Source organism: Tarenaya hassleriana, unplaced genomic scaffold (assembly GCF_000463585.1).
Source record: "Tarenaya hassleriana unplaced genomic scaffold, ASM46358v1 Cleome17, whole genome shotgun sequence".
NCBI lineage: Eukaryota > Viridiplantae > Streptophyta > Magnoliopsida > Brassicales > Cleomaceae > Tarenaya > Tarenaya hassleriana.
In genome coordinates, this window is record NW_010965122.1 from 2,606,766 (window position 1) to 2,634,358 (window position 27,593).

The following is a 27,593-nucleotide window of genomic DNA, read 5'->3' on the forward strand; positions in this document are numbered from 1 at the left end:
TCTTCAGTTCTGTTCAAGATCGCCAGATCCAACTGGTTACCAACTCAGCGATCGAGTCTGATCCACAAGAGGTTGGCAATACTCATCTACTGCGTGAAAAAGGGAATCAAGATCAATTATGGAAGTATGATCTTTGATCATATTCTGGATAGAGCACTGAACTTCAGAGCAAGGTTCAGGTTACCTTATCCATGCTTGATTCAGAGTATACTCACTAAGCAGTGCCCTAAACTCATTGATCCAAAGGAGAACACTGAGATAATCCAAAAACCTCTGGTGGTTGAGTCAAGGATCAAAAGGAAGAAGGGAAAAGGAAAGAAGGACTACAAGAAGATGCTGGAGACTCTCAAGGATGCTGAGAAAGCACTGATCAAGATGGAACTCGGACTAAGGAAGCAGGCCACACAATGTCAAAAAATTCGTGCAACCGTCCACGAATACGTTGAAGCAACTCTGAGTAATGTGTTCATTATTCATTCAGGTACTTCTCACCTTAATATTATTGTTTTTGATTATTTCATCCATGCCCACAGGGGGAGAAGTTGAGGAAGTCGAAGGAGACCTAGACTCAGAAGAAGAGGACTCAGAGGAGGAGGAAGAAGGAGATGATTCTGAAATACCTAAACCGACTCCTAAGAAAACGGAGGCATCGAAGAAGTCAGGAACAAGCAGGAAGACTAGAAGAGCCAGGAGTCCTTCTGATGACTCATCACTTCGTTTCTGAGTTTTCGTTTGCTTATGATCTAAACTTTTCATGCTCTTGAGGATTCTAAGTGGTGAACTGAAGTGTTATGTTTGTTTTACCATGTACCTTGATGACTCTAGTCAGTTTGTCTTGACCTTTGAGGAATTCAGTTGAAGCATTCATATGTGTGCATGATCTGAAATAACCAAAAAGGGGGAGATTGTTAGTGCAAGTATTTGCACGTGTTGTTTTGGTTTGTTTTGGTTGTTAAAAGGTTGTTGCAGGTTCAACAACCTATGAGAGATTTCAGGAGAAGAATCCGGCGAAGATTGCACTCGAGCAAATCTGAGGTACAACTGACAAGATTAAGATAAAGTCAAAGACTGAAGAGATAGAGTCAATAACAAGAGATACGGCAAGATCCTGAAGATAGACATGAAATCAGCAAGAATCAAGGTGAAGTCTATCAAATCAATTCGTGAAGATCTGAGGCAAACTGGAGGAGCCTATATAAAGGAGACAAGATGCATATCAAGCGTGATAGAGAGCATGAGCATAACTTCTTAGTCTATTTCGTTAAGTGAGTGTGTTCTCATTATTTGGTGAGTGCGAGTCTGAGAGGGAGACCGATTGGGCAAATCTCTTCTCTCTGGTGAGTGATTTATGTTGTGAGGTTTTTTGATCAGTAGAATTCATTGTGAGAGGGAAGGAACTCAGGGGGAGTTTCGGGTGTGTGTAGTAAGTACGATTCTTACAACAAAAAGTGAGTTGTACTTGACTATCTTTCTCAAGTGAATATAACTGATTAGTTTTCCGCATTACTCTTTGAGGGTTCAACTTTTTCAAGTTCAATCCACATAGTCGATTATAATTTTTTAACGTCAAACAAATTAAATTATAAAATAAATTAGAAAATGGTTATTTTATAATAAAAACTAAATCTAAATATATTATCAAAATCGACGGTCTTTACAAAAATTAAAATAAAATATAAAAATAATTGAAATCTAAAATCTACTGTTAAAATCTAAAATGTTAAAATCCAATTAAATTGCAGCTGTTTTTATTATATATTTTTCTTGCGGTTGTGATTTTGACTTGAATCACAGCAGAAAAATATTCAATATTCGGGAGAGAGATGCTGATTGATCTGGGAATTTGAAAAAAAAAATTAAAAGAGGTTTAGTTTGCGGTTTTATAATTTATACTGCTTGGAAAGTTACTTCAAAACCCATGAAGGCTAAAACCCAAAGTGAAACAGAGTTTGAGCCCAACAAATTAAACAATATTATTACATCACAAACTTAAGAATAAAGATTCAAAAATTTAAGGATTTGATTGCAAGGACAACAAGAGAAGATGATAGAATACGATTTCATAAAAAAGGTTTACAAGAAAATATGATGATCTGATTGCAAGAATGATAGATATTAATTAAGATTCACAAGCCAATAAATTTTGGAAATCACAAGCAAGTGTTTATATGAAAATACTTTTTATTTATTATTTATATTATTTTCATGATATTCGAGATATGGGACTATAGACCATTATTCTGCAACGTGGCGCTCCTGGAGTATACGATCTTAGGATACTCGTACCTATTCAAATCTAAATCTAAATCCGAATTTTTCAATATCTGTGAATTCGAATCCAAATCCGGATATTAGAATTTTTAAAACCGAATATCCCATAGTTAATTTTATATTTTTAACATTATCTTAAAAAAAACTAAATTTAATAATATTTATCTCCTATTATCTATCTTTATCTTATATTTTTATCGTAATTTATCCACTTTTATAAATATATCTTTCATTTTTTAAAAATTTTACATATAAATATTATTATTTTTTCTTAAATAAATCGATACCTGCGAGTATCCGACCCGTACCATCATAGTTAGAGAAGAAAGATTCCACCTTGTGGTCATATTTCTGGGTAAAGATCCGATCTTAAAGTGAATTATGTGCGTTTTATAGGAAGAGTTCTTGGCAAAGGCGACAGCGGACAAGGGACTGAGGACACTGCTAATGTGTATGGGAGAAGCGTTGAGGACAATCTCCTTCAAAGTGAGAACTGCCTCGCGGCGGAACAGCTTGTGTCAATTCCTTTGGCGATGAACAACTCGCTGTTGATATGCTCGCCGACAAGCTTCTCTTCGAGGTTTTTCTCTTCCGAAAAACGCATAAATTTCCGTAGAGTTTCGTCCCCGATCGATCAAGCCAGTGAGTAAGCTATCGTCTATGGTAATAGGTAATACTCGCACGTGTGCAAGTACGCATGCTCGGAAGAAGTACCGAGCTCCAGGACATGGGATGGGAGGTCCAGTCGAAGGTATCGAATCAATCAATCCGCCCTCACGAATCATCTCCAAAATCTCGGTATTGAGCGGATGGTAAGATGTGAAAATGGCAGGTGGGTTCAGCGTGGCGTTTGATCCATTGCACGGATCGAGCATGGTGGACACAAACTTCACGGTCGGAACCATATTTGGGGTGTGGCCCGGAGACAAGTCAATCAGCGTGACCAGACGAGATCAAATGGCTGCAGCCATGGGAATCTATGGCCCACGAACCACTTACATCATCGCCCTCAAGGATTACCCCGGAACCCATGAGTTCCTCCTCGACGAAGGTTCTTCGCTCACTTCCGGTTATTTACAACGGAGTTTCTGTTGTTTTTTCGCTCACTGAACGATCTTTTTCATGTTCAGGAAAATGGCGATACGTAAAGGAGACTACGGAGATCATGAAGGGAAGATGTTCTCTCCCGGAAACTTGAGAGCTACATTCGACGATCCTGAATACAGCAAGGTTTTTTTCCCGTTTTCGATTCGATCTTTTCCATTTTTTTCTAACAAATCTCTCTCAACGAAATACAGCTGGTAGATTACTACGTGAAAGAGAAGTACTTACTGAGATACACAGGAGGAATGGTGCAGGACGTGAACCAGATAATAGTGAAGGAGAAGGAAGGGGATATACACAAACGTCACGTCGCCGTCGACAGAGGCAAAGCTGAGGCTGCTGTTCGAGGTGGCGCCGCTCGGTCTGTCATCGAGAAGGCCAGTGGATTCAGCAGCGATGGTTACAGGTCCATCCTCGACAAGACCATAGACAACCTCGACGACAGAACTCAATTTGCTTACGGTTCCAAGAACGAGATCATCCGTTTCGAACAAACCCTTTACGGATCGTCTCGGATCAATGCCATCGTCACAGCCGACGGTGTCGCTGTCGGAGCTACTGCTTAGAAACCCTCCTGGAAATATATAAAAAAAAAGGAGGAAACTTTCAAACGTTTTTTGAATGTGTCTATATTATAGATGGCATTGCTTGTTTTTTTGGTAATGTAGTAAGGGGAGAATGTTATGAAAGAATCGATGAGATTTAAATGGAATCTCACACCAAAACCCATATCTTCTGCACTAATGAACGATCTTTTATTCATAAACTGCAAATTCTAACAAAGAGAGACGATGATGAAATGAATTCGGCTTCACAGATTCGGCTCTACGAATCTATGACCGATGATGATACAGCCGAGAGCGAAACCCGAAGCAGAGTCGTGGAAACTGAAAAGTGAAGAACCCGAATAAGAAGATGAATCTGCGATCCCAATCTATGAACAGAAAACCCGTAGTAAAGAGTAAAAAAGAACTTACGGGAAGCGGGTTTTATGTACAGACCAAGAGGCTGTGGTGAAACCTCTTCAAGGGCACGGACCAAAGGGGATAACGGTAGGAGGGAAATCTCTTCGCTGACCGACCAGAGAGTAATAAGCTAGAATATGAGCTGGGTGCTCCACCTCTCTAACCTCTCCGAGCTGACTCACTTCCGGGATTCTTCTAGCGGGAATCAACTCGATGTTCCAGAAGGGACGAGCCATGGCCAAGAGATCACGCCCTGTGGCAGATGCCCTGTAGCCTTGCACCCATAGGTACCGCAGTGAAACCAGTCTCGTGACCGCAACAGCTATTGCCTGTTCACTGAAGCAACAGCCTCTCATCTCTAGCTTCTGTAGCTTGGGACAGCCCGTCGAGAATCGCAACAAACCCTCATCCGACTCACCCACGTACCCGAGTAGCATCCATCTCACATTTTGGCTGTACTGCCCTATATAACTTAGACCCATATCGGTTAGACCTCCTGGCCTGAGATAGAGGGCAAACCTTGTGAGCTTCTCACATCCCTGCAAGAGGGCTTGGACTCCGTTGTCCAGTGGCAAATCCGTAATTCTCTCTTCCCAGTCCAGCAACACGAGGCGGAAGTCCTGAAGGTTTTTCAGGAATGTACCTATGCTTTCTAGGGATTGGTTATTGATGTCGGAGACATATACAGCCATGTATTCGAGCTCCTGGCATCCTTGGGAAAGAGCCATTAATCCTCTCGGAGAGACTAAGCCTTCTTCATCCTCCATTCCTTGTTCATCCGCACCTCGTTCAATCCTCAGCCGCTTCAATCGTTTGCAGTGCCGTGCAAGGACTTCTAGCCCTCTATCTCCGATCACATTCCTTGTCTGAAAATACAAACTGCATCTTCAGTATCACAGGCATAGGGAACCAAGAAAAGGATATATATAGCCCGTAAATATATCTACCGGACCACATCAGTGAGATTTGAAAGCTGGATGAGGGTGAATGATACTAACTTATTAAGAAATCTATGGATGTATGGTTCACAAGGAAAAGCAGCAATTTGGATCTTTTACCTCAAGAACTTCCAGATTAGGACATTTCTGGATTAATGTACAATGATCCTCGGTGTCCAGCAGTGCATAGAGCAAATCTAACTTCCGGATTTGGGCAGCAAATGGAAATATTATCAGCATCTCGTTTGTACCCATGTAGGAGAGGCCCAAACCACGCAGTTTAGGTGGGAAAACTAAATTCAAGTACTTGTCAGGCCGGTCAGGATCCTCGTTGAAGGAGCCACCACAGAATTCTTCGAGATTAGTAGCAGCCTTTAAGACCCCGACAAGGTCAAGAATCTCACAGTCGCCAAGCTTCAGAGAAACCAGAGAGCGGCAGTTTCTAGCTATGGTTTCAAGGTCTTGCGGGTTGATTTTCACGAGCTCCGTCATGTAAAAGTTTAAAACCTCAAATGACGTGTTGTGCAGAGCAAGCTCATGAAGCCATTCACCATCCTTTTCAACGAAAGAACTTTCTTCCATGAGAAATGTTTTTATCTTCCTGGGAGGGAGAAAAACCCAACAACAGCACAAAGATCGTCAGAAGCCGCTCAAGAAATTTGGATATCGGAAAACATATACATGTTGCTTCACACTATGAATATCACTTATTTCATCATGGGCCACAGAAAAAAATATGACATTCATATTGGTAAAATATGAAACACAGAGATATCTCTGGTGCAATTTGTACCGGGAAATCAAACATAATAAGGAGGCATTGGGACTGGAAGACAAAGAAACGCAAGTAATAAAGATAAAATCACCATAGTAACAATATTCAGGGGACATATAAACAATCTGCCAACAAATTCTGAAGGCATAAATCGGTGAAAAATGAAGGCAAAAGAAATATTAACGCTTAGTTCTACACTCTGATTTCCCATATATTAAGTTTCAAAACGTCAAAGACTTGAGAAGAATAAACAGACCTTAGATTCTTGTGAAACAATAGTTAACACGAGATTTTTCGTAGCACAAGACTGACTATCAAAAGAAGACTCGGTGTACTCTTTCTTCTAGTCAGATTATATCATAAGCCCCGTCCCACTTTTACATATCCAACGCTCTCCGATCAGGCCTTGAACATTCCTGAATCATAAGTATGGTTTTCACCATGGACATTGAAGCACTTGGACAGGGAGTACAACTAGGGCAGTGAACACTTATCAGCTACTAGCCAACCTCGCTCGCTTGTACTTGGAGGGCTCGCTAGTTTTTTTTTCCTTTTTAAGTAACAAAATCACAAATCATTTCACAAGCTCAATCATCAAGAAAGAGAACAAGGAATCCACTGTAGTTCAACTTAAGGATGCAAGCCTGTCCTAGATTCCATCACGTCTGACCCACTACCTCCACAGACAAAATCATTGGTGTAGAAAAGAATCAAAAGGGCCGTAAAGTTTTTGGGAAAGATACCATTTTGGTATTACTAATTATCAGCTCATCAACGGGATACAAATGGACAATACCATATATCAAGCACCAGAATAACAGCTATCATATCTTTCGTAAGTAAACAATTTCCAGCCCTTGATTGTTAACATTTTGAAAATGAAGGGATAAAGATCAGAAGCTGAATCTCAAACACATCGATGGATAACAGAACAATTCTCATGGAAATGGATCGAACACAACAAGGCAGGGGAAATCACAAACCTGCAATGTCGAGCGAGGCTCAAAAGCCCATCAGTAGAGAACCCAGAACACTTATCGAGCTTCAAAACCTCGAGCTCGTCTTTTCTCGCCTTCGCCAGAAGATCAAGGTCCAAGTCGCTGACGATCATACGCCGGAAGTGGACCGATTTGAGCTGCCGGAAAGAGGCCGCGATCTCGTTCACCCAAGGGGTAACATACCCTCCCCAATTCTCCGGAATCAGATTAAACATGGCGGCTCTGGGCTTGCCCTTCAGCTTCATCGACCTCAGATTTGAGAAGCGGCGGCTCAGGCAGTCGGGCTTCGCCGTGTAGCAGAGAGACATCGTCACGTGCTCCCTCGTGTCGGCGTCGACCTTGCACCATCTCCGGCACACCAGCGACGCGTAATCACGGTCCTTGGGGTCGGTTATGTACGGCATCACTTGCTCGATGACGTCATCTATCGTCACGCCGCTCGACCTACACCTATTGTTATCGGAATCCTCCATCGCCAACACCACCACCAAACAGATAAAAAACCCAATCAAATCCTGAGAGAATCGCTCACTCAGTCAAAACCCCTCGTGGATTCAGGTCATATTCCGATTGATTTCAGCACCTAGATCGTTCCCTAATAGGAAAAGAGAACTGATTCCGAGCAACTCGACCACTGAATAGAAAGCGTAGTCGAGAAAAAGACCAGGCTCCTCCCTGGGTTATGACAGAGGATAGGTACTCGAATTGACAACACCGAGAAAGGACGGAGAGAGAGCAGAGTCGACCATGGATTGATAACACCAAGACGATGAGAAAGGAGAGGGGAGGAACAGAGAGAGAACAAGAATAAGGAAGAGAGAACAGGAAAAGACACAGAGAGAGAGAGAGAGAGATGACTTCGTGCCCTATCTTCCCATATTGATTTGGGATTGTGGAGTTTTTTTTTTTCAATTACAAAATTTTCATTAATTATTTAATAATATTAAATATGATGTGGATGTCTAACGTGGCAAAATAACCTGATGTGGCTGGACATGAAAACGTAACCGTGGACGTCATTGAGAGAGATTTAATGCCCTTTTCACCTGTGATGGAAATTGTTATTAATTCAGTGATTTTTTTGCGTAGAAAAAAAAATGTCATTCCTAATAATAATAAATTGGGAAGTACAATTCTTTTTATCTGTTAGTTCCCTGAGTTTATTATAAATTATGTGACTGGGAAGTATAATTCTTTTTTTTTTGGATAAAATTTAGCCTTTCATTTCATCAAAACTCCACATATAAAATGATTTTAAAATAAAGTGGCAAACATTAAGTTAGATTAAAATAAGAAAAAAATGAAATAGGTATAGATAGCGAAAATGGATGGAATCGATTTAAATTGAACATGTTCACATGATGAACCAATCATTCATTGAAAAAACTACAAATATCTATTCCAAATTTATCCATATATTCACGCGTCTCGAATTATTTTCATCCTTGATCATATAAAAAAAATATTCTTTTAAAATAGCAAAACGTGAATACAAATTGCGTAAAAAAAAAGGATGAAATGGCATATTACCTCCGATTATAAACAAAGAGTCTTGAGAGTATTCACATAACCATTCTCTTTAATCAAAACAATGGCGATCACCACTTTCTTGGCCATCCTCATGACGCTATGTGCAGTGTCTATTTTCTCTCTGTCTTCTCCTCCCGACAATGCTGCGCTTGTCTTCACCGTAGACACACGTGGCATGGGAAACTTTACTAGCGTCCAGAGAGCTGTTGACGCTGTCCCTAAGATGAGCCTCTACAGAACTCTTATCATCGTAACTTCTGGTATCTACAGGTAACTCTTATCACCCATTAAATGTTTTAGAGAAAATCAACAAAGTTTGTCTCTTTTCTTTCGATGTGAAGCAATATATTTGTGACTTTTTTTTTTTCAACGGTCTGTGTTGATAATCCTCATTTCCCAGAGAAAAAAAAAATTATGGCACTCGTTTAATATTTTCTGATTTATTTTTATTTTTTTTACAAATATCATAATATTATAGATTCAGTAGGTTTAATCATGAGCCAGCTTATAAGACAAACGAAACGCATATTATGGGTACGATCTGGGTCAGATCGGTTCGGATAACCGAATAAACCGGTTACAAACTAACGGTAATGGGCCTTTTTAGGCCCAATATCAATTCGTCCGACCCATATACATCTATGCAGACTAACGTTATGGGATTCGAGATGTTCGAAGATTCTGTCTGATCCATTATAACCGCTGCAACTTCAACACATTCAGGTCCCACAAAGATCCTTGAAAGGCTCTGACACCACTGTTCGCCACACGATCTGATCTGTTTTTTGGATTCTGGACAGCAATCTTCAACTTCTTATTATTCACAAAGCTTCTTACACATATTTATATTGTTCAGACATAACTTCCAGAAACTTAACTTTGTCTTCTGCAACGTCTTGAGCCATCTCTGTCTCCTAACTAACATGCTCCTCCTTGGCTTAAGACTTTGCCTCCATGCCAATCATGATCCGCAGCATTTCAAACCTGACTGGTAGAAAAGCTTTGGTAAACAAATATGCGTTTTGATCTTACGAACTGCAACACTCTAGCCTGACTTCACCATCTTCTTGAGCTTCCATGAGAAAATAACACGTGATTTTAAAATGCTTAGTTTTTCCATGGCAATCGCTGCTTGATTCTCAACCCAGATCCTGGTTGGTTCTGTTAGCGAGAATACAGGACATATATTTGCTGTATATCTTCTTACCTTCTGTGTTCTCCCAAAGGACATACCTTGAAACAACAGTATTCTGACTATGTGGAAAACCTATCATCATTCCATTTCTGATAATGTATGTGGTACCTTTAGCATTGAAAGTGTCAAAGTCTTTTGTGCCAGAGTTCATCATCCGACACTTGAGACTTCATCGCTTTTGAGAAACTTCTATCTCATATTATGATCTTGGACGATGTCTGATAAGTGTCATTTCCTATGACACATAATTCTCCTTTGTCGAAAACAACCTTGTTGGCTCATGGGCTTCTTTTGTAAATGTCTTTTGAATAAGCAGGGAAAAGGTGACAGTTGGTGAAGACAAACCCAATATCGTGATACAAGGAAATGGATATCAAAGCACATCAATCGAGTGGAATGATACAGCGGCATCTACAAACGGCACGTTTAATACCTTCTCTTTCGTTGTATATGCCGACAATTTTACGGCTTACAACATAAGCTTCAAGGTAAGATTTTTTACCCTATTTTCTCTTTTTTGTTGTCTTTGCTACAACCTTTTTCTCATGTCTCATTGTTTTGATTTGAATTAATCAAGAACACGGCGCCGGAGCCAAAGCCAGGAGGAGAAGGTGGACAGGCGGTGGCTGTGAGGATCGATGGAAACCATGCCGCGTTTTACGGATGCGGTTTCTACGGTTATCAAGATACACTTCTTGATAACTTGGGCACACACTTTTTCAAGGACTGTTTTATTCAAGGCTCCGTCGACTTCATCTTCGGCAATGGCAAATCTCTATACGCGGTAAAACTCACTCTTTCATATGTATAAGTACTTTACCGGGAATTATACATATAAAATAACATATATATATAGTCATAAATCAATTTGTTTATATATTGAGAGTCCTGAAAACCACATAAGTCTCATGTTCAAATGAATAAAAAATCTTACCTTCAGTTCCTTGAAATGTATCTTCCGTTTCCCTCTGATTCAAATGGTTGCATCCAAATACCTTTTTTGAGAGTTACTTCCTGTCCAAAGTGACTAGAAAATATTTCAAAAACAGAGTTGTATTGTAAACTCGGTTTTCTTTCCACTGGAATGAAAATGACTTGATTGAGGGGCATACTTTTGGTAGCGACAGGATCTCCATATGAATATGTATATATTCGGATGGAATGATAGAATAACATTTGAAACTACAATAATAACAGGACTGTACGATAAACTCCGTAGCAAAGGAGGTTACGTCCGGTATCAGCGGATACATCACCGCTCATGCAAGTATTGCGCGAAACGAGAGCACGGGCTTTTCGTTTGTAAATTGTAGAATAGACGGGACGGGGAAAATTCTACTCGGTCGGGCGTGGAGACCGTATGCAACCGTCGTCTTCTCCAAAACGTACATGTCTTCAGTCATTTCTTCGGATGGATGGAATGATTGGGACGATCCTTCTCGAGACAGGTTAGCGAACAAATATTTTCGATATCTAGTTCTAAAAATTTCAGTCAATTAGTCTGATGAGAGTATCGATTTTTGTAGGACGGTGTTTTTCGGAGAATATGCAAACTATGGACCGGGAGCAGACCGGAGTGGAAGGGTCCCGTATTCGAAGCAACTCACCGAAGTTGAAGCATCCCTCTACATGAATTTGTCTTATATAGATGGAGATCAATGGCTTCATTCCAGAGGGTGACGGTGCCTACATTGATTCATTGGTTCAAAACACTACAAGAGATTGCTTCCATGTAAATGATTCAATAATCAAAAGGTGTATTAAAACTTTTACATATGAAATATTATAAACAGCCATTCGTCATGAATTTTCCTTGAAATTTATATGGAAAATGATGAATTGGTATACCAAAATCATTAAAAAAAAAATTGTCTCATTTCCTCATCATTTATATTTGTAAAACTAATATCAGGTAGGGATTTACCGCATTATCTGAATCACATGTATAGGACCTAATTATAATCCATTTCGAAAATTATATAAAGAGAATTGGATATATCGAGTTTTATAGAACGATCCTTTTTTGACAACCTCAAATCCTGTATATGATACAGACCCAAATGAACTTATAGTATATGAAAAATTCTAAAAATTAACTCGGGCACCCAACTTTTAAGGAAAGTATGAGAAGTTCGGCTAATGAGAATGGGGGAGCTATATGAACCACTCAAAGGAGAACTAGGCTGTGTTATGGGAGGGTGAGGGCTCGTTTATACGGGCAACGGGAGATATACTTGAGCTCTTTTATATCCTCTATAGTCGGGGTTTCCAACGTAAAACTCTTCTACTTCTTCTTGTGTCATTGATAAATATATTCTTGGTTTGTTCCGAAATCCAACCTCAATTGAGTTGCTTCCCTGGCTCCAAACTTTCGCTTATTCGCAACCATTTTCTGATACCAATTGTAATGCTTATACCTTTAACCAAATTGATCGAACCCTACTGTGAAAATCGAGCACTCGAAATTGAGGAATTGTAGAAAGAAAAAAAAATGCAGAAAAGAGTTGGACACCAGAGTTTAACTTGTTCGAATCCTACTCACGAGCTAAGAATTTTCCGGGAGAGAGAAAAAAAATGACGAAGAGAAGAAGACGATGGCACCACTGAACCATTTAAACAGAATGAACTTCAGTTGCTTCTAATTTGGCCTAGTTCACTTACTGATCCGATTTCCACGAACCCGGTTTACTGCCACAGATTAATCATGCTCAAACCTTGCCTTCTAATTCACTCAGAGTCTCCAACATATTCCCTGATTGGAAAATAAAATGGAACACCTTATCTGCATTGTATTATGTATCTATAACTATTGATAAAATCAAAATAATAATATTGATAATACGTATACATTTTCTAATAAATGCTTAACACAAATTTGGTTGCAATGGAAAATGCAGCATGCGTGTATAGTTTCAAAGCAATATAGATTTGTCTTTATGTGTCATAGATTCTATTATTTCCGTTCTTTTTTATGATTTTCATATCACAATTATAAAGGAATGGAATCAACCTTCTAAGAAAAATATTCAAAAGTTTCAACACACACTCTATGGATTTCTTTTCTTGCTCCCTTTTAGGATTCTCATATTGTAACTCTAAAGGAATGGAATCAACCTTCTAAGAAAAATATTCAAAAGTTTCTATACACACTCTATGGATTTCTTTTCTTGTCCTTTTTTATGATTTAAATGTTGTAACTCTAAAAAAATAGAATCAACCTTCAAAGGAAAATATTCAAAACTTTTAATTTCAAGAATAATATAACACAAAACGAATGGATAATACTAAATCATCCTTTTGTGGAAGTAATTTCTATGCAAGCTTCAAAAGTCTATAAAATAACACAAACCTCAAACATATTATTCAGAGCTTTCATTCAAGTAAAACATAAGAATGGCTTCCAACCTCAAAACCAATTTTCTGATGGCTCCTCTTGCGGTTTTTCTATTTCTTGTTGTCTCTTCATCCGCAAGATTAACCATCAAACCTTTAGAATCTGAAATCGAACACATCTGCTCGGGGGCAACAAACCCTGAGTTTTGTCTGAAGTTCTTAAAATCAAAACCCGAGACAGCAAAAGCGGATCTTCTCACCCTTGCCAAACTCGTCATCGATTATGCACGCCAAATCACGACAGAAACACAGAAACATATCGATTCGAACATCGAGAAAGCAACCGATGCTACTTCAAAGGGTGTCTACAAGAATATCTCAGGGGAATATGGACATTCTTTGGCTTACTTAGGTGATGCCCTCAAGGCTTTGGCGAGAGGAGACGGAGACTCTCTAAAAATGTTTGCCTCGGGTGTTATGCATCAGGCACTTAACTGCATGGATAATTTTGCCGCGTTCAAGGTCTCGCCTGATCCATCCTCTATCATTGAAGAAATGAAATATTTGTACAATGTTTCAGACATTTTGTTGAGCATCTCCAACATGATATAGCACAAATAGGATTATTCACTTGTCTTTTTTGTGCTAAAGAGATACTTGCCAAGATGTATGTCGGTTCGGTATAAGTTCAATTTGGATCTTTTGGTACTATAAAAATATATAACAATCCATTATTGTATTATATTCTTCCGAAATCTCCCCTCAAATTGTTGGAATTTCTAGAATCTCACTATCAATTCATAATCCTAGAGATCCGGTTCTAGAATTCATGCAGCGGAATGTGAAAAACAAAACTTTTTCTAAATAAATCCTAAAACCGAATATGCATAGATTGTAAATCTATAGAAGAAACATTAACCTTAAATGATCCAGGGTCTATTCTCACAACTGAAACATCGATCATAAGAAGATTAGAAGAGTACCACACCCTCTACACGTATCCACGCATCGGGAAGAATTCCAACGGTTGGAACTCGTTTGCTAGATTAGAAATCATGATCTCTATAATTTGCAGGGTTATGGGGAATCAAAAGTGGATTTTGCAACTCTTAGATCTGCTCTAAGAGTTTGAGGAGGCGTGTCAAAACCATAGGGGTCGTGCTCCTTTTATTTGTTTCCCAGAAAACCTAGTTTGAGAAGGAGAAGGATTATCTCGACGTTTGGACCGATCATTCCAGGGACTAGATCGATTGGTTTGACCTTGATTTCAGCACGAAACGCAACGTTTAATCCAAAGACTGGACTGTCCGGTCTAAAGGTCTAGGCCGATGATCTAGCCAAGTATATATTGTCACATTTTTCACATCGGATGTCTAGTGTATTTCACGATATTTCGCATATTTATGGATATCCTTTATACATTTTTTTCGACTTCGATGTTTTTAATATTTTGCAGGAGAATTAGAGTTTTGGATGAATGAAAATTTTCTAACGGACATTCCAACGGATATCGGTGGTAATTTTACCACAGATATGCCGTTGGAATTCCGTTGGAATTATGCCACGGAAATATCCGTTAGAAATCCGTTGAAATATTTCAACGAATACTTGCGTTAGAATTCCGTTGGAAATTGCCACGGATTTCCAACGGAATCGAATTTCCAACGACGTTTTTCCAATGAAATTATAAGACAAGTGAATAATCCTATTTGTGCTATATCATGTTGGAGATGCTCAACAAAATGTCTGAAACATTGTACAAATATTTCATTTCTTCAATGATAGAGGATGGATCAGGCGAGACCTTGAACGCGGCAAAATTATCCATGCAGGGATTTAGTCGCAAACCTATCACATGAGATTCAAGTCATGACTCATATCACTACAAAAAAACCCCCAAATTCCAACCGGCATATCCGTTAGGAAAGGCCGAAAATCCGTTGAAAATTCATTCCCAAGTTCATTTGGGGTCGGCCGCATGAATAATTTTTCTCCACTCATTTTGATCTCGGGTTAACTCTTTCGGAATCTGCAATATTTCCAAATCGTTTCTAATGACCCGCTCCGAAGTAAGTCTAGGTCTTCCTCGTCCTTTCCTTCTTACCCCTATACCTATACTCTTCACTTTTATAACCGGTGCTTCAATCGACCTACATTGTACATGACCAAACCATCTTAAACGCCCCTCTCTTACCTTCTCTTCGATACCTATTACTCCTATTTTCTTTTTAATAATTTCATTTCTAATTTTATCCATCCTTGTATGTCCGCACATCCATCTCAACATCCTCATCTCGGCCACACTCATTGAAATTTTAAACAAAAATGTTCAATGTCCCCACAAGTCTCGTGAATGTTAAATAAAAAGATATCAACAAAGTTGGTGTTGAAGGAAAATAAAAATCATCTTCGATCTTATTTTTTTAGTTCCGCTGCAGCAGAAGCATATTCCCTCTAAACAAGAGGAGCCTGTTTTCTGCAAGTACTTCTTTTCAATTTTGTGAAGTTTCTGGTTGGAAAACAACCAAAACCATTATCCCTCTCAACCACAAACTGAGTTGCAGAGGAGACATTATGGCTCATGAAGAGTACAACACCATCGCCACATTTGAGTTTCCGAATGATTGAAAATACATGGCCACGAACGAGCAAGGAAGAGAGGGACCATGCTTGTGATGCAGTGTGGGTCGACCTCCGAAAGATTCATCCGGACCTTGATTCAAAAATGGCAGTATTGTTCCCTTTTCTTGGTTTGCTTGATGGGGAATATAATGATCTCATCTTGCAGATATTGGAGAAAAATCAATCGATAATTGCAAAAGAAGCAAGAATCATGTGGCTCGAAGAACGCTTGAAAAAAATGAAGGATGAAGTCCCGATCGAAACAACAACGGAGGCTGTTAGAAAGTTTTTCTTACGGCATATGAAACCCATTCAACCATCAGGTGAGGGGGAATGTTTGGATATCTCACATTTATCCCAAAAAGAAAGAGAAGAAAGGAGTGAAGAGACTATTTTTGCAATTATCGATTGATTTTTCTCCAATATCTGCAAGATGAGATCATTATATTCCCCATCAAGCAAACCAAGAAAAGGGAACAATACTGCCATTTTTGAATCAAGGTCCGGATGAATCTTTCGGAGGTCGACCCACACTGCATCACAAGCATGGTCCCTCTCTTCCTTGCTCGTTCGTGGCCATGTATTTTCAATCATTCGGAAACTCAAATGTGGCGATGGTGTTGTACTCTTCATGAGCCATAATGTCTCCTCTGCAACTCAGTTTGTGGTTGAGAGGGATAATGGTTTTGGTTGTTTTCCAACCAGAAACTTCACAAAATTGAAAAGAAGTACTTGCAGAAAACAGGCTCCTCTTGTTTAGAGGGAATATGCTTCTGCTGCAGCGGAACTAAAAAAATAAGATCGAAGATGATTTTTATTTTCCTTCAACACCAACTTTGTTGATATCTTTTTATTTAACATTCACGAGACTTGTGGGGACATTGAACATTTTTGTTTAAAATTTGTAAGTAAATTATTTTTTTTTTAATTAGCCAGACGGGACCCCTCAAATACCAACGGATCTTCTCTCTATATACATATTTATATGAATATGTATATTCGGATGGAATGATCTGTGATCTTGTAATATAAAATAACATTTGAAACTACAATAATAACAGGACTGTACGATAAACTCCGTAGCAAAGGAGGTTACGTCCGGATACATCACCGCTCATGCAAGGATTGCGCCAAACGAGAGCACGGGCTTTTCGTTTGTAAATTGTAGAATAGACGGGACGGGGAAAATTCTACTCGGTCGGGCGTGGAGACCGTATGCAACCGTCGTCTTCGGATGGATGGAATGATTGGGACGATCCTTCTCGAGACAGGTTAGCGAACAAATATTTTCGATATCTAGTTCTAAAAATTTCAGTCAATTAGTCTGATGAGAGTATCGATTTTTGTAGGACGGTGTTTTTCGGAGAATATGCAAACTATGGACCGGGAGCAGACCGGAGTGGAAGGGTCCCGTATTCGAAGCAACTCACCGAAGTTGAAGCATCCCTCTACATGAATTTGTCTTATATAGATGGAGATCAATGGCTTCATTCCAGAGGGTGACGGTGCCTACATTGATTCTTTGGTTCAAAAGACTACAACAGATTGCTTCCATGTAAATGATTCAATAATCAAAAGGTGTATTAAAACTTTTACATATGAAATATTATAAACAGCCATTCGTCATGAATTTTCCTTGAAATTTATATGGAAAATGATGAATTGGTATACCAAAATCATTAAAAAAAAAAATTATCTCATTTCCTCATCATTTATATTTGTAAAACTAATATCAGGTAGGGATTTACCGCATTATCTGAATCACATGTATAGGACCTAATTATAATCCATTTCGAAAATTATATAAAGAGAATTGGATATATCGAGTTTTATAGAACGATCCTTTTTTGACAACCTCAAATCCTGTATATGATACAGACCCAAATGAACTTATAGTATATGAAAAATTCTAAAAATTAACTCGGGCACCCAACTTTTAAGGAAAGTATGAGAAGTTCGGCTAATGAGAATGGGGGAGCTGTATGAACCACTCAAAGGAGAACTAGGCTGTGTTATGGGAGGGTGAGGGCTCGTTTATACGGGCAACGGGAGATATACTTGAGCTCTTTTATATCCTCTATAGTCGGGGTTTCCAACGTAAAACTCTTCTACTTCTTCTTGTGTCATTGATAAATATATTCTTGGTTTGTTCCGAAATCCAACCTCAATTGAGTTGCTTCCCTGGCTCCAAACTTTCGCTTATTCGCAACCATTTTCTGATACCAATTGTAATGCTTATACCTTTAACCAAATTGATCGAACCCTACTGTGAAAATCGAGCACTCGAAATTGAGGAATTGTAGAAAGAAAAAAAAATGCAGAAAAGAGTTGGACACCAGAGTTTAACTTGTTCGAATCCTACTCACGAGCTAAGAATTTTCCGGGAGAGAGAAAAAAAATGACGAAGAGAAGAAGACGATGGCACCACTGAACCATTTAAACAGAATGAACTTCAGTTGCTTCTAATTTGGCCTAGTTCACTTACTGATCCGATTTCCACGAACCCGGTTTACTGCCACAGATTAATCATGCTCAAACCTTGCCTTCTAATTCACTCAGAGTCTCCAACATATTCCCTGATTGGAAAATAAAATGGAACACCTTATCTGCATTGTATTATGTATCTATAACTATTGATAAAATCAAAATAATAATATTGATAATACGTATACATTTTCTAATAAATGCTTAACACAAATTTGGTTGCAATGGAAAATGCAGCATGCGTGTATAGTTTCAAAGCAATATAGATTTGTCTTTATGTGTCATAGATTCTATTATTTCCGTTCTTTTTTATGATTTTCATATCACAATTATAAAGGAATGGAATCAACCTTCTAAGAAAAATATTCAAAAGTTTCAACACACACTCTATGGATTTCTTTTCTTGCTCCCTTTTAGGATTCTCATATTGTAACTCTAAAGGAATGGAATCAACCTTCTAAGAAAAATATTCAAAAGTTTCTATACACACTCTATGGATTTCTTTTCTTGTCCTTTTTTATGATTTAAATGTTGTAACTCTAAAAAAATAGAATCAACCTTCAAAGGAAAATATTCAAAACTTTTAATTTCAAGAATAATATAACACAAAACGAATGGATAATACTAAATCATCCTTTTGTGGAAGTAATTTCTATGCAAGCTTCAAAAGTCTATAAAATAACACAAACCTCAAACATATTATTCAGAGCTTTCATTCAAGTAAAACATAAGAATGGCTTCCAACCTCAAAACCAATTTTCTGATGGCTCCTCTTGCGGTTTTTCTATTTCTTGTTGTCTCTTCATCCGCAAGATTAACCATCAAACCTTTAGAATCTGAAATCGAACACATCTGCTCGGGGGCAACAAACCCTGAGTTTTGTCTGAAGTTCTTAAAATCAAAACCCGAGACAGCAAAAGCGGATCTTCTCACCCTTGCCAAACTCGTCATCGATTATGCACGCCAAATCACGACAGAAACACAGAAACATATCGATTCGAACATCGAGAAAGCAACCGATGCTACTTCAAAGGGTGTCTACAAGAATATCTCAGGGGAATATGGACATTCTTTGGCTTACTTAGGTGATGCCCTCAAGGCTTTGGCGAGAGGAGACGGAGACTCTCTAAAAATGTTTGCCTCGGGTGTTATGCATCAGGCACTTAACTGCATGGATAATTTTGCCGCGTTCAAGGTCTCGCCTGATCCATCCTCTATCATTGAAGAAATGAAATATTTGTACAATGTTTCAGACATTTTGTTGAGCATCTCCAACATGATATAGCACAAATAGGATTATTCACTTGTCTTTTTTGTGCTAAAGAGATACTTGCCAAGATGTATGTCGGTTCGGTATAAGTTCAATTTGGATCTTTTGGTACTATAAAAATATATAACAATCCATTATTGTATTATATTCTTCCGAAATCTCCCCTCAAATTGTTGGAATTTCTAGAATCTCACTATCAATTCATAATCCTAGAGATCCGGTTCTAGAATTCATGCAGCGGAATGTGAAAAACAAAACTTTTTCTAAATAAATCCTAAAACCGAACATGCATAGATTGTAAATCTATTGAAGAAACATTAACCTTAAATGATCCGGGGCCTATTCTCACAACTGAAACATCGATCATAAGAAGATTAGAAGAGTACCACACCCTCTACACGTATCCACGCATCGGGAAGAATTCCAACGGTTGGAACTCGTCTGCTAGATTAGAAATCTCTATAATGTGCAGGGTTATGGGGAATCAAAAGTGGATTTTGCAACTCTTAGATATGCTCTAAGAGTTTGAGGAGGCGTGTCAAAACCATAGGGGTCGTGCTCCTTTTATTTGTTTCCCAGAAAACCTAGTTTGAGAAGGAGAAGGATTATCTCGACGTCTGGACCGATCATTCCAGACAGACCCAAATGAACTTATAGTATATGAAAAATTCTAAAAATTAACTCGGGCACCCAACTTTTAAGGAAAGTATGAGAAGTTCGGCTAATGAGAATGGGGGAGCTGTATGAACCACTCAAAGGAGAACTAGGCTGTGTTATGGGAGGGTGAGGGCTCGTTTATACGGGCAACGGGAGATATACTTGAGCTCTTTTATATCCTCTATAGTCGGGGTTTCCAACGTAAAACTCTTCTACTTCTTCTTGTGTCATTGATAAATATATTCTTGGTTTGTTCCGAAATCCAACCTCAATTGAGTTGCTTCCCTGGCTCCAAACTTTCGCTTATTCGCAACCATTTTCTGATACCAATTGTAATGCTTATACCTTTAACCAAATTGATCGAACCCTACTGTGAAAATCGAGCACTCGAAATTGAGGAATTGTAGAAAGAAAAAAAAATGCAGAAAAGAGTTGGACACCAGAGTTTAACTTGTTCGAATCCTACTCACGAGCTAAGAATTTTCCGGGAGAGAGAAAAAAAATACTGTAGATATCTCAGGTCAAAGGATTTAGTCGCAAACCTATCACATGAGATTCAAGTCATAACCCATATCACTACAAAAAAAAAACCCCAAATTTCAACCGGCATATCCGTTAGGAAAGGCCGAAAATCCGTTGAAAATCGGCATTTCCAACGGATTTCCAACGGATAACTTCATTAGAAAAACGTCGTTGGAAATTCGATTCCGTTGGAAATCCGTGGCAATTTCCAACGGAATTCCAACGCAAGTATTCGTTGAAATATTTCAACGGATTTCTAACGGATATTTCCGTGGCATAATTCCAACGGAATTCCAACGGCATATCTGTGGCAAAATTACCACCGATATCCGTTGGAATGTCCGTTAGAAAAATTTCCACAGATTTTCAACGGTATTAGCCACGGATATCCGTTGAAAATGTCGTTGGAATCGTCGTCGGAATGTTGCAACGTGATTTACAACGGCTATCCATTGGTAAATTATAACGGATATCTGTTGGAATAATGCGTTGGAAATTTGCAACGCTGTTTGTAACATATATCCATTGGAATCGATAGGTGGTTCCTACGGATACCCGTTGGAATGCCCGTTGAAAAAGAAAAAAATAATAAAAAAAGAAAATAAATATTTAAAAATAGAATAAATAATTTATTTTATTTTTAAATATTTATTTTATTTTTTATTAAATATTATATGTATTTATATATTTATTATATATATATTAATTAATATAATATATAATAAACAAAATTAAAATTAAAATATTAAAATAAAAAAATTATTCAAATATTACAGAAAATTAAAATTAATTGGCACTACAAGTTTCTTCATCTTCACTGGTCCCGAGATTACGTGTCTCGTTTCTGCTCTCGAACTCGACGGCATGTTGTGGAGCGGGTGATCACCTCACATAACCTCAACAATTTGTTCGAGGTTACTCACTTGTTGCCTCATCGCTGAAAGATGTTGTTCGAGTATCTCGATCCACCGTTGTTGTTCGAGATCACTCTGTATACCGGAAGGAATTGCAGTACTGAAATCATCAAACAAATCTCTCTACAATCCTCCGATCCATAGATGCAGCCTTATTTGGAGAGACCGACTGAAAAATGTATAAAATATTTAAAATAAATTTAAAATACTAAAATTTAATATTTATAAAAAAAATTATTAAAATTTTTACCTCTACATAGCAACGATCTTGATCCGTCGCAGACAGACCGGATGAAGAACCTGCTGAGTCACCAACATTTTACGAGAGTTGGGTAAGTCTCTGAGTCACCGTGCTTACAACGCGTTCAGTACGGAGATCGACATATGATCCATCGGACTTTTTGTGCGTCCGAGTGACCAACTCTACAATTGACGGCGTTCTCCCTATTTCTTTCTCCTAACATATATATATATATATATATTTATAAAATTATTAACCCAATAAAAATTAAAATTCAAAAAAAATTAAATTTTAAAACTTAAGTAATACCATCTCTTTTTGTCGTTTCTTGAATGATTTAGTACCGGAGGTATGACAATGAGGACCATCACCCTCGATTTTTTGGGTCAGACGACTTTGCTTCTCTTTGGAAAATGTTACGAATTCCAATGCGAAACAAGTTGTTGGTACAAGTCATTTGTTGTCCAATCTGGTGCCAGTCTATGAAGCTGATGACGGCGTTTGACATTGTTCATCATTTGTTTCAACCGTTGTATACCAAGCTGGTTGAACTCTTTATAAACTTTATCGATGTACTTTTTCTTCCACTGAAAAGATTGCTTTATAAATAAAAAAAATAGAGTTAGTAATAAATTTTTATATTTAATTAAATATTTTTAAAAAAATTTATGATGAACTAGTGCCACCAAGAACGTTTCAGATAGTCGGGTACCACCGTCCAACAATAGTAGAGTAGAGGAAAATTAGATGTTATTATTGTCGTAAATTTTTTCTTCAACTCTTTATCGTTAACCCCCAAACCTAATAATTAAATTTTTTTATTAATATTACTTAATAATATAATTAAAATAATTTTTTAAATAATTTAATTAAAAAAATTACCATAATGTCCCGTTAAGTTCGGGATCAATGAACAGGACCTCGCGATTGTCGAAGGAGATTAAAATCTCCTCTACCTCCTCTAAAGTTATTTCAGTCTCTGGGAATAGCGGCGGTGCATCCGGTATATCCGGAAGACGAGAAAGTGGTGGCGGCGGCGGTGGCAGTGCTCCAGAAGAATCCGCAAACAATCCACCGGAAAATTGATAACACCTACGAAACTTAAAAAAAAACAATAATTAGTAATGTTTAAAACATAAACAAGTATTAATTTAAAACATAACATCTATATTACCATCTTCTTGTGTTGTTTTTTTTTTTATTTTTTTTGTTGCTGATTTTTTTTGCTGTTTTTTAAATCGTTGTTGAATGAGGAGAAGAGTGGGGCACTCAGATTATATAATCGAAAATTCCAATGGAATTCCAACGGATGCCCGTTGGAATTCTGTGCGCGCATTTAATTTCTTTTGACTTTTTCCAACGGATGCCTGTTAGAATACACATTTCTAAAGGGCATCCGTTGGAAAATGTCTTGATTATCTCGATAGACGCCAGGAGCCACGAACGGATTTAATGTTTTAGTAATTCCAATGGATGCCCGTTGGAATTATGGATTCTAACGGGCATTCGTTGGAATCTGCACGGATTGACGCCAGGTGCGTGGAACGGATTTAATGTTTTAGCCATTATAACGGGTGTCTGTTGGAAATTTCCAACGGGCATCCGTTGAAAAACTTGCGACCATTCCATTTCCGCGATTAAATTCCAACGGATGCCCGTTGGAATTTAACAATTTAAAAAAAATAAAATAAAATGGCTCAAAATACAAAGAAAATTCTTCAAAATACAAATAAATCTGCGATGACAGTCAAACCAGCACGACTTCCTCTCATGTCTCAACTGAAACGTTTTGGTTTCCACTATGCAAAACGGACATGCAAGTCTTCCATGTATGCTCCATCCCGATAACATTCCACACGCCGGAAAATCATTGACCGTCCAAAGAAGCACCAGTCTAAGTGTAAAATTTTGTTTCACACTTACGTCGTAAGCAGGGACTCCAATGTCCCACAAATCCTTCAACTTCTTAATGAGCGGCTGTAAATACATATCAAAACTCTTCTTCGGATGTTCTGTACCAGGAATCAACAATGTCAAAAACATAAATTCTCTTTTCATCCACATCTCAGGTGGTAAGTTGTACGGAGAAAGTATAACGGGTCATAATGAATATTGCATGTCAGACTGTCCGTACGGACTAAATCCATCAATGCACAAACAAAGATATACATTCCTAGACTCAGCAGTAAAATCAAGAAATACCATGTTGAAGTTTTTCCACGCCAAAGCATCCGATAGATGTTGTATTTCTCCATCAACGGCAGAATATGAGGCACGCCATCTCATACGCGAAGCCGTTTGTTGTGAAATTGTAAACTATATACTAAGTACTCATATATATATATATATATATATATTTATTTATATTATATACATATATATCATATATATATATATTATCCTACGCACTAATATATATACTTTTCTTTTCTTTTTCTTTTTTTTTTCTTTTTACAAAAGGATTTTCGCGTTCATCCGTTTTCGTTTGATTCCCATGAAAGTATCTCGATGAAGCTCGTTTTTCGTTCTTTCCTGCAAAATATAGAAACATCGAAATCGCAGTAAAATTGTACACGATAAAGCCTATAAACATATAAATATCGTAAAACACAATGTATATATTATACAAAAATATACTAATATACACATGTCATCAGATGTCAAACATTGCGTGAGTATTTACCTGAAAATAACGAAGCTTCAGAATCGTATTATGATACGAAGGCTATGTTGAAGAACTCGGGAATGCCTTATGAAAAGATTGACGTTTGCAAAAATGGTTGCATGTTCTATTGGGGTGAATAAAAAGAATTGATTAAGTAGAAATTCTGTGGGGCTAAAAGATACCGTCTGAGTAAGAATGTATAGAGACAAACTCCGTATAAAAAGATGTTCCATATGCCGGTATCGTACGGATTGAAGCGTTTGTATGAATTATATATAAATATATATAGTACGAACGCGCTCATATATATTTGTGTACACATATAATTATATGTATATAGTTTGCATGCGTGTGTGTATATATTATCATGTGTATTAATAAATATATATATGATATGAGTATATATGTATATATATACAATACGACATATATAGATATAATATAATTATATATGTATAAATACATGATGCGTGCATATATAATATAAGTATAGTATACATATGTATTAATATATACATATATATATATGACCGTGTATGCTTATATATTAATATATATTTATATTATGCAATCATATATAAATATATGTATATGTACATATGGATATGTGTATTTGTATATAATTATATAGTATGCATAAAGTAACGCATGTATATATATAAGTCGTATATACGTATATCATGCATATGTATTAATAAATATATAAATACACATATATGTGTAATGTGCATTAATATATACATATATACAAATGTGTATGCATAGGTATTAGTGTGTGTATAGATACATAACATATGTATGTATGTTTATGCATGCGTATCTTTGTATATTTATTATGCATATAATTACATATAGTATGAATACATATATACATATATAGTATATAAGCATATGTGATATGTGTAAATATATGTCGTATGCATGCGTACTAATTAATATATAAATGTGTGTACGCATATATGTATAATATATACATATATATATAATATATAATGCATATGTAGGAGACAAGAAATGCAAGAGACAAGATAAGACAACCTGCATGTATATCATAAAGAAAAAAAGGAGTAAGCAAAAAGAAGAAGACATGATGGGATCCAAATTAGCCGCAACATCCGCTCCTTTTCGTGATTGATTACATGTACTCATTTTTATCACTCTTTAAATGGAGAAGCACAAGACGGAGGAGGACAGCGGGGGAAAAAGGGAGTTACAAAGAGATTAGGAGAGAGCGAAATACGCAGAGGAGTAATAGAGAGAGAGTAAGGACGCAAGCCCTTTGTTTCAGATTGGAAGAAGATGCTGCAAATATTTCTGAGCATTTCTTATCCCTCTTTTTATTTATTTATTTATGAATTTCCGTTTAATTGTTGTGGTTATTCCTGTATTTACCATGTTTTGTGAGTAGTCTTTCTTATTGTGGGTTAGGAATTTATGGGTTTGTAAGGATTATGTGTATTTAATATTTCTCGTTAATTATGAATTTTGTGATTTGGTTTGAATGAGTGAATTTTAATATTGCAATTCTTGCTGGCCACTTGATTTGTAAATTCTAGGATTTAAATTTACATAGAGATATAAAATTTGAATCCGGAAACCATTCATTCGTTTAGGTGATTTTCGTATCGAGAGATGGTCATATCAATTAGGAATTATGATAGTAAACTTAATGCTCTTAGGAGTTTTATTCTATTTAGAACCGAGAGGTCGGTAGTTTAGAACTCATAGGAAGTGAAGAGAGAGACTCGAGAGAGTAATCTCCTCTATAGAAAGAGTTTGAATTCCCCATATCACAATCATAGTCACTGAGATAAATCTGTAGAAACGATCCTTACCAACCCGTAAATTCCGAAACCTGCAATGTTTTACTTAAATTGTCTTGAAACCACTATCTGCATTTTCATCATTTTATAATCACCATCATCACCACTCAAAATTATCGTCCCGACCGAAACCGAGTAGAACCCGTAATTGTATTATTAATGTCCATGTGTCCCTGTGTTCGACCCTAGATACTGCGATTGACCCATGCACTTGCGGTAGTTGAATCTAGGAAAATAAAACGAGATTAGATCACAGCCTAGATCGACATCAACATCCATGCAACTTTCGGTGATATTGTAATCCGTTTTTATACTCATCAATCTTGATGCGAGAGATAAACGAGACTGACCTTCTTTACATCCTTCATAGATAAAATGATTTTCCATATGCAACATGTCGAAAAACTGTTTTGTTTTTACGTTTGGCTCCTCCTCTTGTGATGAGTTTTGATCAACCAATGCCCCAGGAAAAGCATATGTCACCATTTCAACATAAGGATTTCTTATAACTTCATCTACATCATACATCTGATTGGCCGACACATGTTGTCCCGTTACTGTGATTGTCCGAACTTCTTCTCCATGAAATCGCCAAATGTAATAGTCTTCGACAAATCCCCTTCGAAATAGATGTTTACAAACATCTTCTTGACTGCGATATTTAAAATTGCGACAACTTATACATAGACATAGCATTTTTCCACGTTCTTGGCACAAAGGTTGCGTGGAACCAAAATTCATAAATTGTTCCAGACCGGTAATGAATTCTTGCGTTACCTCTTTTGTAATCGGATAAACTCTTTCATATATCCACTGTCGGGATGAACGACTATTCGAATTTGTTGAAGAAGCCATTTTTGGGAGAATTCTTGGTGTAAGGATAGTAGAAGAATGATTTAGAGAGTGGTTTGGGAGAAAAATGGTCGGATGATTTAAATAGACGAACATTCCAACGGACATCGGTTAGAAATCCGTTGAATTTCGTCGACCGTTAAATATTCTAACAGATGTCCATTGGAATCTTTCCCGTGTTTGATAACGTTCGGATTATTCCAACGGATCTCCCGTCATAATATGCGTGGGAAATGTCCAACGCTGATATCCGTTGATATGCCGTTGGAATCCGTTGGAATATTGCCAACGGCTGCCCATTGGAAATCTGTTGGAAATATTCCAACGGATATATCCATTGGAAAAATCCGTTGGAATTTGGCATTTTTTTGTAGTATATCCATGAGACAATTTCATACGGGTCATCCATTACTTCATTCCAAATCAGTACTCAT

General features: G+C 37.5%; 5 protein-coding genes across 6 annotated transcripts; 4 read left to right on the forward strand and 1 right to left on the reverse strand.

Moving 5' to 3' along the window:
- Positions 1-2,711: 2,711 nt before the first annotated feature.
- Positions 2,712-3,949, forward strand: LOC104810071 (sedoheptulose-1,7-bisphosphatase, chloroplastic). Its single transcript, XM_010536259.2, is given in 6 exon segments — positions 2,712-3,322; positions 3,402-3,434; positions 3,437-3,501; positions 3,570-3,656; positions 3,658-3,736; positions 3,739-3,949. Coding segments are annotated over 6 exon segments (693 nt in total). The 5' UTR covers positions 2,712-3,096; the 3' UTR covers positions 3,942-3,949.
- Positions 3,860-7,886, reverse strand: LOC104810070 (coronatine-insensitive protein 1). 2 transcript variants are annotated; one of them, XM_010536258.1, is made up of 4 exons: positions 7,037-7,886; positions 5,399-5,879; positions 4,353-5,206; positions 3,860-3,949 (listed from the first exon to the last, which is right to left on the reverse strand). In XM_010536258.1, exons 1-3 carry the CDS (start codon positions 7,522-7,524, stop codon positions 4,400-4,402), a joined length of 1,776 nt encoding a protein of 591 aa, XP_010534560.1. In that variant the 5' UTR covers positions 7,525-7,886; the 3' UTR covers positions 3,860-3,949; positions 4,353-4,399. The 2 variants fall into 2 exon arrangements, with proteins under 2 accessions (XP_010534560.1, XP_010534559.1); XM_010536257.1 differs by lacking the exon at positions 3,860-3,949 and adding an exon at positions 4,107-4,262.
- Positions 7,887-8,642: 756 nt separating this feature from the next.
- Positions 8,643-11,537, forward strand: LOC104810182 (probable pectinesterase 15). Its single transcript, XM_010536380.1, has 5 exons — positions 8,643-8,851; positions 10,093-10,264; positions 10,354-10,560; positions 10,974-11,224; positions 11,303-11,537. The coding sequence occupies exons 1-5, from the start codon at positions 8,643-8,645 to the stop codon at positions 11,454-11,456; spliced, it is 993 nt and encodes a 330-aa protein (XP_010534682.1). The 3' UTR covers positions 11,457-11,537.
- A 1,632-nt stretch (positions 11,538-13,169) lies between these two features.
- On the forward strand, positions 13,170-13,721 carry LOC104810183 (pectinesterase inhibitor 2-like). The gene has a single exon (XM_010536381.1). It carries the CDS (start codon positions 13,170-13,172, stop codon positions 13,719-13,721), a length of 552 nt encoding a protein of 183 aa, XP_010534683.1.
- Positions 13,722-18,948: 5,227 nt separating this feature from the next.
- Positions 18,949-19,500, forward strand: LOC104810184 (pectinesterase inhibitor 2-like). Its single transcript, XM_010536382.1, has one exon. It carries the CDS (start codon positions 18,949-18,951, stop codon positions 19,498-19,500), a length of 552 nt encoding a protein of 183 aa, XP_010534684.1.
- Positions 19,501-27,593: the final 8,093 nt, after the last annotated feature.

Coding starts and splice junctions, on each gene's coding strand:
- LOC104810070 (XM_010536258.1), bottom strand. CDS start 7,524: ATGGAGGATTCCGATAACAATAGGTGTAGGTCGAGCGGCGTGACGATA. Junction 5,880..7,036: donor AGCCTCGCTCGACATTGCAG/GTTTGTGATTTC, acceptor TCTCCCTCCCAG/GAAGATAAAAACATTTCTCA. Junction 5,207..5,398: donor CTAATCTGGAAGTTCTTGAG/GTAAAAGATCCA, acceptor TTGTATTTTCAG/ACAAGGAATGTGATCGGAGA.
- LOC104810182 (XM_010536380.1), top strand. CDS start 8,643: ATGGCGATCACCACTTTCTTGGCCATCCTCATGACGCTATGTGCAGTG. Junction 10,265..10,353: donor CTTACAACATAAGCTTCAAG/GTAAGATTTTTT, acceptor GAATTAATCAAG/AACACGGCGCCGGAGCCAAA. Junction 10,561..10,973: donor ATGGCAAATCTCTATACGCG/GTAAAACTCACT, acceptor CAATAATAACAG/GACTGTACGATAAACTCCGT.
- LOC104810183 (XM_010536381.1), top strand. CDS start 13,170: ATGGCTTCCAACCTCAAAACCAATTTTCTGATGGCTCCTCTTGCGGTT.
- LOC104810184 (XM_010536382.1), top strand. CDS start 18,949: ATGGCTTCCAACCTCAAAACCAATTTTCTGATGGCTCCTCTTGCGGTT.